A 12,493-nucleotide genomic window follows, 5' to 3' on the forward strand; every position below is an offset into this window, starting at 1 on the left:
CATGATGAAAATGATTAAATATATAGTATGGAAGTCTACAGAGGCATTTTGTGGTGAAGGTAGTATAAATTATAGAAACACATTTATTAAGGGTTGATTTGTTTCAGTGCTTTTGAGTTTTATTTTAATTAAATGCTTGCCTCATATAAACTTAATTACGTAAAAGCAAATTAAGTGATTTATTATTGCATACCTTGATTTCACTGATGGGCCCTTTAAGACCTTTATAGATATGTTGGCCAATGGACATTTAGTGTGGGATACTTGTTAAGAGGAAGACTGCTGATTTATTCTGAAGAAGCTCATAGTGACTTTGAATTCATCACATTCTAGAATTTGATTATTACTATGTTATTTTGTGGCTTTATTGTTGTTATAACTGTTACCTTTTCTTTTTTAAGGCCATCTGAGTTCTTCTTCAATTTATCCAGTGTGCCTTGCACCTTATTTAGTGGTTACAACTTGTTCTGACAATAAAGTACGCTTCTGGAAATGTTGTATGGAAACCAACCCAGAATGTAATAAAAGTGAAGAGGAAGAAATTTATCATTGGAAGAGATGGCCTTTGATGAATGATGAAGGAGAAGATAATAGCAGTACAGTGAGCATTGTGGGAAGACCAGTTGCGGTTAGCTGTTCGTACACAGGTCGCCTTGCTGTGGCTTATAAGCAACCCATCCACCATAATGGTTTTGTTTCTAAAGAATTTTCTATGCATGTTTGTATATTTGAGTGTGAATCTACAGGAGGGTCAGAGTGGGTTTTGGAACAAACAATTCATCTTGATGATTTGGTTAAGGTTGGGAGTGTACTTGATTCAAGGGTCAGCGTCGACAGTAATCTGTTTGTATATAGCAAGTCAGATGCACTCTTGAGCAAGGATAGATATCTTATTCCGAATATCAAACATTTAGTACATTTGGACTGGGTATCAAAAGAAGATGGCTCTCACATTCTTACAGTGGGGGTCGGTGCTAATATCTTCATGTATGGAAGGCTTTCAGGAATTGTGACTGAGCAAATCAACAGTAAGGATGGAGTAGCTGTCATTACTTTACCACTAGGTGGCAGTATCAAGCAAGGAGTTAGGTCAAGGTGGGTTCTTCTCAGATCCATAGACTTGGTATCTTCTGTTGATGGTACTCCTTCACTGCCTGTTTCTCTCTCTTGGGTAAGAGATGGGATATTGGTGGTAGGAATGGACTGTGAAATGCATGTATATGCACAGTGGAAGCATGCTGTCAAATTTGGAGACACTGAAGCTGATAGTCCTAATGCAGAAGAGGCAGCAATGCAAGATCATTTGGCCTTTAAATCTAATATGCTGGCAAGAAAAAGTATTGTTGAAGGAACAGCTATTTCTGATGATGTTTTTTGTTCACCAACTGTAATTCAAGATGGTGGCTTATTTGAGGCTGCACATGTACTTTCCCCTACTCTTCCACAATATCATCCAACTCAGCTGTTAGAATTGATGGATTTAGGAAAAGTTAGAAGGGCTAAAGCCATTCTGTCTCATTTAGTAAAATGTATTGCAGGTGAAGTAGCAATAGTTCGAGATGCTGATGCTGGAGAAGGAACTAAGCGACATCTTTCTCGAACTATTAGTGTAAGTGGCAGTACAGCAAAGGAAACAGTCACCTTAGGAAAAGATGGTACTCGAGATTATACTGAGATAGATTCTATCCCTCCACTGCCACTATATGCATTACTTGCTGCAGATCAAGATACATCCTACAGAATTTCAGAAGAAAGTACAAAGATACCACAGAGCTATGAAGATCAGACAGTAAGTCAACCAGAGGATCAGTATTCAGAGCTGTTTCAAATGCAGGACATAACAACGGATGATATTGATTTAGAGCCTGAAAAGAGAGAAAACAAATCAAAAGTAATAAATCTTTCTCAATATGGACCAGCTTACTTTGGCCAAGAACATGCAAGGGTTCTTTCAAGTCATCTTATGCACTCAAGTCTACCAGGCCTTACCCGTTTGGAGCAGATGTTCCTTGTAGCTTTGGCTGATACAGTGGCTACTACCAGTACTGAGCTTGATGAAAGCAGAGATAAGAGCTACTCAGGTAAATATTCTCACTAAAAATTTATGAAGTTCTGCCTAATAGAAATATTTGTATTATCTGTATACTGACTCCTTTATTGAATTACTGCCTTAACTTTCAAACTTTGCAGGGAAGAGACCTCCTTAATAGGCAATTACTATTACATAATATGCTTAGTTAGAAAAGACAGTTGAGGCAGACGTGAATGCGTGGATTTGTGAGATCCATGTGTATTCTCTCATGAGTTTTTACACTGAAATCTTTGTGTGATTTTGGATTTATAATCCCGTGTTTTTTTGTGTGCGTTTGGGTTTTTTGTTTGTCTGTTTTTTTGAGACATTCTTGCTGTGTTGCCCAGGCTGGAGTTCAGTGGTACAGTCATGGCTCACTGTAGCCTTAACCTCTCAGGCTCAAGTACTCTTCCCACCTCAGCCTCCTGAATTGCTGGGACCACAGGTGTGCACCACCATGGGGCCCAGCTAATTTCTTTTTATTTTTTTGTAGGGACTAGGTCTCCCTACGTTGTCCAGGCTAGTCTCAAACTCCTAAGCTCAAGCAGTCCTCCTGCCTTGGCCTCCCACAGTGCTGGGATTGTAGGCATGAGCCACCATGGATTGGCCAAGTCTCTTGTTTTTTAAAACAGATTGATCCTTATGATTTCTTTCTTTGGTAATAATGGTCCATTTGTTAATGCTACTATGGAATCATGAGGCTTATTGGGAGCTCATGGGCTCAACTTGTTGATCTTCCCATTTCTAGCCATAAACAACTTTTTACAATTACCTAATTTTCTCCAAAAAGTCCCTTCGGAGAGGTTTCCATACAGTTAATGTCATACATATTTTGCCTAATTCATTCTGTAACTAGAAAATTTTTGGCTGCCTCCTGGAACTAGATTCCATTCTTTTATGCACATAGTTCAGGGTAATGGTATTGATTGTAAATGATGGCATTGGCAAAATAAACTGAAAATTAATGATCAAAATTTCATGCAATAAATATTGTGGGGGAGTGAAAAATTGCTACATTTCAGGCAATTTATGTACTTTATTGTATTTATCAGTCTTCTAGCAGGTGGCTATTATTATGTTTAACTTTATAGATGAAGACACTGATCCTTAAGAAATTAAGGGACTCATCTGAGATTACGTAGGCATTAAGGAGTATAAGTTGGGTTCATATGTGAATAAATTGTTGACCCCAAGCCTGTACTCTTTTAACTATTTCATAATTTCCAGATGTGTGGTGGAAAGCCTGCTGGAAAAATATCTCTTCATATAAATTTAAATCCTTATAGTATATCTCGCATAATTTTGTCTTCTGCAGGTTAAAATAAACAGAGACCTTCTAGGGTTCTGCCTGTGACTTATTTCTGTAACTTTTAATTGGAAAAAAAAAGTCTTTACTATGAGGTTGTATGCAATAGAGTGAGATTCTTCTCAGAACAACCTTAAGCTTGTGTTGTGTGTTTAATATATGTTAGTTTTTACTGTGGGACATTAAAGTAGGAATGCCATAATCTGTGAAAAATTGTTTACACTTTCTAATACAAAACTGTAGCATTGGCTAAGCAATATACAAATAGTGTATCCTAGACACGGTGGACATTCATGAGGTAATAAGGTAGGAATGAATGTCTCCATTTCACAGGTGGGAAACTGAAGCTCAGAGATTAAATGAGTTACACATCTCAGTAAATGGATTATAGTCATTCTTGACTCTACTTTCTCTCAAATACCATATCCAGTTCTTTGGCAAATGCTGTTGATTCTATTAATATCCAGAATCCAGTAATCAATTCTCATTACTTTTGCAGTTACTACTCTGGTCCAAGTCCCTGTTATCTCCTAACTGCTTATTCTTGTTACCTCTGTCCGTTCTTTGCTTGGGAACTGGTGATTCTTTTAAAACTAAATTACATTAAATCTCTCCTCTGCCCAATATATACCAGTGCCTTCCTGTCTCACTTTAGAATAAAAGTTAAGAACCTTACAGTGGCCAAAAGGCCCTACATGATCTGTGCTCATTTCTGCTCTACTAGAATGCTCTTCTTCCAGATTCATGCATGGCTCGTTCCTTTACTTCCTCAATTGCTGTTGGCATGTCGTCTGATTGGAGAGTTCTTTCTTGGCCACACTGTGTAAAATACAACTCTCTTACTCCAGCATTCCCTGTCTCTCAGTCCTGCTTTATTTCCCTTCATAGTATTAATTTCCACATCCTATTTGTTTATTGTTTGTCTCTGCTTTCTAAAGTGTGATCTCCATGAGAGAGGGACTTTGCCTTATGCACTGCTCAAGTCCCAGTACCTGAAGAGTTCCTCACATGTAATAGATGCTTGATTTGTTGAATGAATAAATGGACAAATGAGTGTGGTCGTTCACACCTGTAATGGCAGCACTTTGAGAGGCCAAGGTGGGATGTTTGCTTGAGGCCAGGACTTTTAGACCAGCTTGGGCAATGTAACAAGATCCCATGCTTATAGACAGATTGATAGGTATTAGGTTGGTGCAAAACTAATGGCAAAACCACAAATACTTTTGCAACAGCCTAATAGCTAGCTAGCTAAATAGATAGATGGATAGATAGGTGGATGGATTGATATAGGTAATGGGAAACAGAGCTGGGGCTTGCCCTTTGCTAATTTTAAAACTTTTGCTTTTTTTCTGGAAAATATTATTTGATTCTCGAAGTGTCAGTTACTGGGCTAGGTGCTGTCAGTATTTTTGCTTTCCTTTTATGCAGCAGTGGCTATAGTTTTGGTTAAACTTGTCACACCTTCATTAGAGACTAAGTGGAATTAAATTTGTGTAAATAAATTTGTAGAATCAAGGTGAAGTTTCAGCTTAATCCTGTAACACTAACTAGCCTGGGGATTCAAATTTCAAATCTTTGATAGTACCATATTTCAGTTAATTTAACAAAGGTAGAAATTGTTACCTGTTTAAGTATATGAAAAATGATTTCACATCAGTTATGTAATCTCATCAGAATTGATGCCGAAAATAATATTAAAAGTTGTACGTAACTTACTATTGTTAATGTATTTTTTATTGAATTTCAAGACGTCTTTCATTTATTATAAGTAAATATAAATCTCTTGTTATCTGTACTAATAGTTAATTGTATTTCCCCAAATCATTTTTTCTTTTAAGAGTTTTAGTAGTCACATACGTGTTTTTGTAGATAGGATTTTTTGTAAAGATGTTAAAGTGTTCAGTAAGGAATACACTAAAAATGCCTTATATATTTTATATAATCTATGACTAAGTTTAATGTTAATTTTATAACTTTTTATCAGTTTGTGGCATCTTGCATTCTTTTTTCCTTAAACATATTTCCTGTTTAAATTACAGGAAGAGATACATTAGATGAGTGTGGTTTGAGATACTTGTTAGCTATGCGCCTGCACACATGCCTTTTGACATCACTTCCTCCTTTATACCGAGTGCAGCTACTTCATCAAGGTAATTCACTCAGTGAAGCTTTACGTAACTTTTACTTAATATTGGAGTGGTGAGGTGTAGTCATATTTGTGTGTAAACATTAGGTAAGACATTATATGCATACCTGTCACTGGCATTAAGATCCTTCTGTCACGTAGTACCCACTTACCATTTTTCTATGTATCCTTCAGCTTTATTTTGTGACTTTTGCTCATCTAAGTTTCTTAGAACTTATTTACTGAAGTAGTAGCTTAGGGAGTAAATGTGATATGCCTGAGGTTGTATCCCGAGTGGTCCTCTACAGAGTAGCCCTGAATATCTTGATGTCTTTTCTTTGAAAAATTATGTAAACTTCTCTCTGTTATGTGTTTTTATATTTATTTTAATGTAAGCATTATGTTCTAGTTATTTGCAAGTAAAGATGATTCAGGAAGATCTGCCATATTGATAACAGTGGATTTGCATACTTCAAGCATACTGCTGCACCTGATTTGAGACAATTTATATCAACCTTCTTATTACAGATTAAAAAATTGAAATTACAGAATTAAAAGTGACCTGCCCAGGATATAGGACTATTTATTAGAAGAGTTGGCGTTCAAATCCCAGTCCAGTGCTCATTTCATTGGACTGTATTTCTTTTGAAACCAGCATCTTGGAAACAGCCCCGTAATATATGCCTAAGTATTACAGAACCTAGAAGTCCAGGCTTGATAGTGTGTTATTCTTACCCATGGCACTTACCCTTTAACCTATGAATGTTCTTTGAAAACATAACTTTAAATAGCGACCTGATATTCTGTGTCTGAACTATATTTCATCAACCCAATTCTTTATTTTTGAGACAGATTTTGCTGAGGTTTTTTTCTATTTGAATTATCATTGTAATGAATAACCCTGGAACTTGGCATATAAATATTTACACTTCTGATTATTTCCTTATGCTAGTTTTCTAGCAGTGGAATTACTGAATCAAAAGGCATGAAAATTCTTCACTCTTGATAAATATCACTAAAATGCCCTTCAGAAATACCGTGTTCATTTATATTCCCAGAACTTTGTATATACCTACTGTGTACCCACAAAAATTAAAAAATTATAGAAAATATAAAATAAAAAAGTTTGTTGATACCAAAACTCAACCCATTGCCAACATTTGATAATAACATTTTAAGCAATCTGTGCTGTTTGGATAGATTTTAAAAATGGTATCTCCGTGTTCACTTAAATTTTAGTTTTGGATGATAGTCAAGTGATATTGAAATAATTAATGACAATTTTGTACATTTCCTAGGGTGATCCAAAACACTTCAAATTTCTAAAGCTTTGTCAAATTCAATTTTTGCTTTGACTACAGTTAAAACATTGGCAATGAGAAGTGACTGGTGTTGTAGGTAATGGTCCTGAGAGCAGTTTTCAGGGAAAAGTTAAGTAGCCAGTATGTAGATAGAAAAGCTGAGATGAGCAGAGGTAAGCTGCAGAGAATAGCCAGCCATTGGTAGGTAAATAAAAGTAAGTTGGTACCCCTGTTCTTTTTCTTCCCTAGTAACCTTTTCACCTCTGCAAGTTTTCAAATACATTCACTGCTCTTAGTCTTGCTTTCTGAACCTAATTCTTCTGATGTGTCTGTATTTTTGTTTCTTCTTATACCAAAATTTTAATTAATTTAAGGATATAGAATATAATATATTTCATATTGCCATTTTATATTATAAATTTTATATCAGCAAAATTACGCATTTTGTATTGCTATATATTAGTTTCCAAAGCAGAATATCGATTGATACAGTAATTCTCTCTTACACAGACAGAGATTTAAATAACGAAAAAATTAGTCTGTCTTTCAGGTTATAAAAAACTAAATTGATTTTATTAATTTTTTCCTGTGTTTTCTCCTAATTTTATAGTGGCAGTCAAGACACGCTGCATTAATCTGTGGTATGATTACAAACACAGTTGTTATATTAGTGTTGGCAATGGGAAAGTTAAAAGAGTTAAGATTATTTTTCAAAATGATCATAATAGTTTTTTCTTTTATACTTTCTAAAGGAATTATAGTGAAGTAGTAATTATTAGAAAAGCTTTATATGCAAAATCTATATAGTAGTTGATAATGAAAAATATCATGTGTAACAGTATTGATACTTAATAGCATTGAGAGGCCTGTGTTGCAATGTGACTTTGTTTGACCTCAGACATTTCTTTGTTTCCAAGATGAGTTCATACAGGTGGCTGCTTGCACTCGTCTGGCTTCTTTCCAAGGCTTCCCAGAGTTCTTCCTAGCATTCCCATTTTCAGTTACCATTCTGTGTGGTTCTCATTTATTATGTTTCCTTTTTACCTGCTCTAAGTGAGTATCAGTAAGAGTATTACCAGCGATTAAATAGTTGATACATGCATTAGTACTTGGAAGTCTGATAGCATCAGTAAAGATTTTGTTGCCTCTATAAACAGCCTAGATCTCTGTCATTTTTCTCCCAGGAAAAAACAAAAACAAAAAACAGCGTGTGTTCACCAAAAAGCATTAGTATTAGGCAGTTTAAAACTACTTTTAACTGAAGGCACTAAAAGCAGAGGAATGTACATCATGACTGTAACTTATCCTTAATATTTTCTGGAACTCTGATGAAGTTTAGAGCTTGCTTTGAGTGATATTTAGCTCCATGGCTAGAGAGAAGAATGGGGCAGTGGTACTAGAATTGACGTCCAGGCATGTGAGCCAAGTACTTTTGACTTACTGGAGCTTTTACCATACTTTCCTTCCCCTAGGCTCTTCTGGGGGACAACACACCTTGTGTCCTCTTGGGCAGGCCAGGTTTGCAGGTCCTGGTGACAGAGAAACCTGGAATCAGGCCTGAGCTCTGCACTCCTAGTTGTGTGAGCTTGGGCAGCTCTTACGACCTGTTGATAAATTTGGTGTGCCATACATGTGAATAGCCTGATATTCAAATATTTTTCTTTCTTATGATTGAGATTTAGTGTCCATGTTTTTGTAGGGGAAACAAAAGCAAATGTTTGCAGAAACAGAGATTTGGACTTTGTGTATCATGTTATTGATCTTGTATTCAGAAACATAGTAAAAGTCCTGAATGATGACAGACTTCCTTTCATTCTTTCTGCTTTCTGCTTGAATATTCTTTTGAAAACGAATGCACATGTGATTGCACGAAAAACTGTTTTTGTTCTTATTTGATATATGAAGGTTATTTCATATTTCCAATTTAGGCGTCTCTACATGCCATTTTGCCTGGGCTTTTCATTCTGAGGCTGAAGAAGAACTGATTAATATGATTCCAGCAATTCAGAGAGGGGACCCCCAGTGGTCTGAATTAAGAGCTATGGGAATAGGGTGGTGGGTGAGAAACATTAACACACTTCGAAGATGCATCGAAAAGGTAACTTTTCTTCAGTGGATTTTGAGTTACATTAAAGAAACCCTTTTTCTGAAGAAAAAAGATACTATCTCCCAGAAAACCTGTAGTGGGAAATTTGTCTATCTTGAGGTCTTGAGAATTTTTTTTTTTTTGGGGGGGAGACAGAGTTTCTCTCTCATCGCCCAGACTTGAATGCAGTGGTGCGATCTCAGCTCATTGCCACCTCTGCCTCCTGAGTTCAAGTGCTTCTCCTGTCTCAGCCTCCTGAGTAGCTGGGAATACAGATGTGCACTACCACACCTAGCTGATTTTTGTATTTTTCGTAGACACAGGGATTCACCATGTTGGCCAGGCTCATCTCAAACCCCTGACCTCAGGCGATTCACCCTCCTCAACCTCCCAAAGTGCTGGGATTACAGACGTGAGCCACCATGCCTGTTGAGAATTTTAAAAATAGTTTTTTGGAGATTACAAAAACTTGACCTTTATAAAATACCCATGCAGCATGATATTGTGTCTTTCTATATAGAGTGAATTTATAATATATCTGTGGAATAGTAATATTTTCTGTTATTAGTTGAGGTGTGTCTTAGTTTAAGAAAATACAGAAATCTAAATTTAGAAAGTAAACTTGAGTTCTTGTTTGTTACTTGCATTACATTAAAAAACTTTTTTATACAAAGAATTCCCTGCATCACTAGTTTAGTAAGTAGCAAACTTTCTTTGCACACTTGAAATATTCCATAAAAATGGTTTGGATTTGTATATGCTTGAAGAACATATCTGTGGCAGCAAGTGAAATGGCATGAGAGTTGTTAAGGCGGGTTTTTGGAGCCAGTTTTCTGGTAGCTTCCTTTTAGGAAAAAAATAATTCAATTCAGTTTGAGTCTCTACCAGGTTTGGTGCCAGTTGCTTTTCATAAATCATTCCATATGATGCTCTAATCAACCTGATGTCATCATCTCCATTTCACACGTGATAGAACTAGGATTTGGAGAGGTTGGGTAACTAGCCCAAACTCCAATCATTTATAAATGTTAGGTTTAGTCTGTGCCCTTTCTACTTTAACAGGATTAGAAAAGTGAAATTCTCATTCATATTTTCCTTTTACTCCATTGGAATTCCCTGGAGTACAGTCAGTAGTGCTATATTTGTGACATACGAATTTATTTCTCCCAAGGATGCAAATTCCCTTTCCTGGTTTATTCTTCAGTAGCAGTTCCCCAAAGAAGACTCACCTGATAAACTTACGTAAAATACATAATCTCCATCCCATAACCAGAGATTTTAATTTGGTAGGTTAGTGGTGGGGCTGAGGTTTCTTCATCTTAATCAGCATCCCGTGATTCTGGTGTGCATGGTTCTCAGATCACAGTTTTAAATATGAGTATAAAACTATTATTTTTCTGCTACATGAAAGGTAGCCAACAAGACATCAGTATTCTGTTCTCAAAATAAGCACAAATATAAGAAGGAATTCATTCCTGCACCAACTAAAAAAGGTAATTTCTGATGTACAGGAAAAGTTAATTAACCATATAAATGATACAGTATCTACATGAAATTTTTTATATTCCAAAGCACTGGAAAAAAGAGGACATCTTTGATCTGAAATGTTTCAGATGTATCCTACAGAGATTTTACTTCTTGTCAACATGTATCTTGTCATTATAATTGAGTATTTGTGATAATATACACATGATTTATTTTCACAAGTAATTTAGTTCTTAAAATTAAATTAAAGGGGTATGTACATTTTCTGCCTCAAAATGTATATTATAAATCCTTAACTGAATATAAATAAAATTCCTCTAAGAATGATTGAACATATTGAAGCACTAAGTTAAATGATGAGGGGCAGAGAATAAAATTAAAAGGGGGAAGGGAAATAAAAGTATATTGAGAGTAAAGCATTTTTGTGATGTAATTTTAGATGTCTTTTCCCTTTCTCCTATACTTTAGTATTATAGCTTCCTTCTTTGCCATCAGTCAATGTGAGCTAATTAATAACACATTACTGTTTTTTTTTTTGTCCTTATGCCTTTCAACTTAATGATTTGCAGAGGCTATATCTTAGCATCTTGGAAAAATAAGATTGCCTATACACTCTTATGTTCAAGACAATATGATTACATACAATATAACATGTTAAATTTTCAAGTAAAAAGTCACATCTGTTGAATATTCTGCCTTCCTTATTGTTTCATATGTTAGTTTCAGTTCTACGTGGGTTCTATTCCATTTTCTAACCCTTATTGTGTGATTGTAGGCAATTCAGTTAATGCAGTTAATCTTTCTCTCAGTCACTTCATCTGTAAAATGGGAATAATGATGGTACCTTATGGCTTATAGTGATTCAATATGATAAACAGAAGGTGCTTAGACTCGTGCCCAGTACATGGTAAACAGTCAATAAGTGCTGGCTGTAATTATGATTTTTACCATAATTACTGGCTTGTGAGTGGTTATCTCTTGGAGCATGTGTTAATATTATAACCTACTGGAGATTGTGAGACAGAACCAACTCTTTCTGTCTCCACAGTTTCTGTGAGCCATGGAAGTAGCAGGGAAGCATATTGTTGATTAGCTGATTGTAATTCTTTTGTCAAATTGTTAATTTAATATTTTGTTTATCATTTAGGTTGCCAAAGCTTCTTTTCAAAGGAACAATGATGCCTTAGATGCTGCACTATTCTACCTTTCAATGAAGAAGAAAGCAGTAGTGTGGGGTCTGTTTAGGTAAGTTGCCTTGACACATAACATGATTTAACAGAATGAAGATTGTGCTGTGAATAAGAAACCTAATGGTTTTGAAAATAATTAGGTGTATCAGCTTCATCAAGTCAACTTATTTCTTTGCAACTTTGTTCCTTTAGCGGAATAAAATGGGTAAAATATCTTTTCAGCTTAATCTAAAAGATGGCATGTTTTAAAAGTTGATAAAAGCACTTCGGAAAGCAAAAAAAAGTGCTGTCATTTCCTATTTATGTATACATAAGGCATGATTGATTTTCCTTATTAGAAGAAGTGAAGAGATGCCGGATAACAAGTGCCGGTCCTTAAAGTTACTGTTCTTCTTTCAGATTTATGTTTGAGATTTTTATTTTATATTTTTGTATATTCTGTAGAACATTTTAAATTTGGTTTAACCACTTTATGTTTATGCTCTGTTACCAGGTCACAGCATGATGAAAAAATGACAACATTTTTCAGCCACAACTTTAATGAAGATAGGTGGCGAAAAGCTGCTTTGAAAAATGCTTTTTCCTTACTTGGAAAACAACGCTTTGAACAATCTGCTGCTTTTTTCTTGCTGGCTGGTTCATTGAAAGATGCCATAGAGGTATAAATAAGAAAACACATTATATAATATTGTAAAAGATTGAAAACTTGGCTGGGGCATGGTGGTTCACGCCTGTAATCCAAGCACTTTGGAAGCCAAGGTGGGCGGATCACCTGAGGTCGGGAGTTCAAGACCAGCCTGACCAACATGGTGAAACACTGTCTTTAAAAAAAAAAAGAAAAAGAAAGAAAAAGATTGAAAACCTGAGAAGGTTGCAGAGGAGATTGTAACTTTTGGTTATATGTTTGTAAGGACACAGAATAACTACAG

The 12,493-nt window shown here is 35.6% G+C and overlaps 1 protein-coding gene across 6 annotated transcripts in view; it reads left to right on the top strand.

Moving 5' to 3' along the window:
* Positions 1-12,493, top strand: part of DMXL2 (Dmx like 2) — a 171,935-nt gene that overhangs the window by 112,767 nt on the left and 46,675 nt on the right. For all 6 annotated transcript variants that reach the window (XM_074393600.1, XM_074393601.1, XM_039469087.2 and 3 more), the window contains exons 18-22: positions 402-2,081; positions 5,417-5,527; positions 8,732-8,901; positions 11,522-11,619; positions 12,058-12,223. In XM_074393600.1, coding sequence (XP_074249701.1) covers positions 402-2,081; positions 5,417-5,527; positions 8,732-8,901; positions 11,522-11,619; positions 12,058-12,223 — 2,225 coding nt within the window. The remainder of the gene's footprint in view (positions 1-401; positions 2,082-5,416; positions 5,528-8,731; positions 8,902-11,521; positions 11,620-12,057; positions 12,224-12,493) is intronic.

The sequence above is a fragment of the Saimiri boliviensis genome, chromosome 2 (assembly GCF_048565385.1).
Source record: "Saimiri boliviensis isolate mSaiBol1 chromosome 2, mSaiBol1.pri, whole genome shotgun sequence".
Lineage (NCBI taxonomy): Eukaryota > Metazoa > Chordata > Mammalia > Primates > Cebidae > Saimiri > Saimiri boliviensis.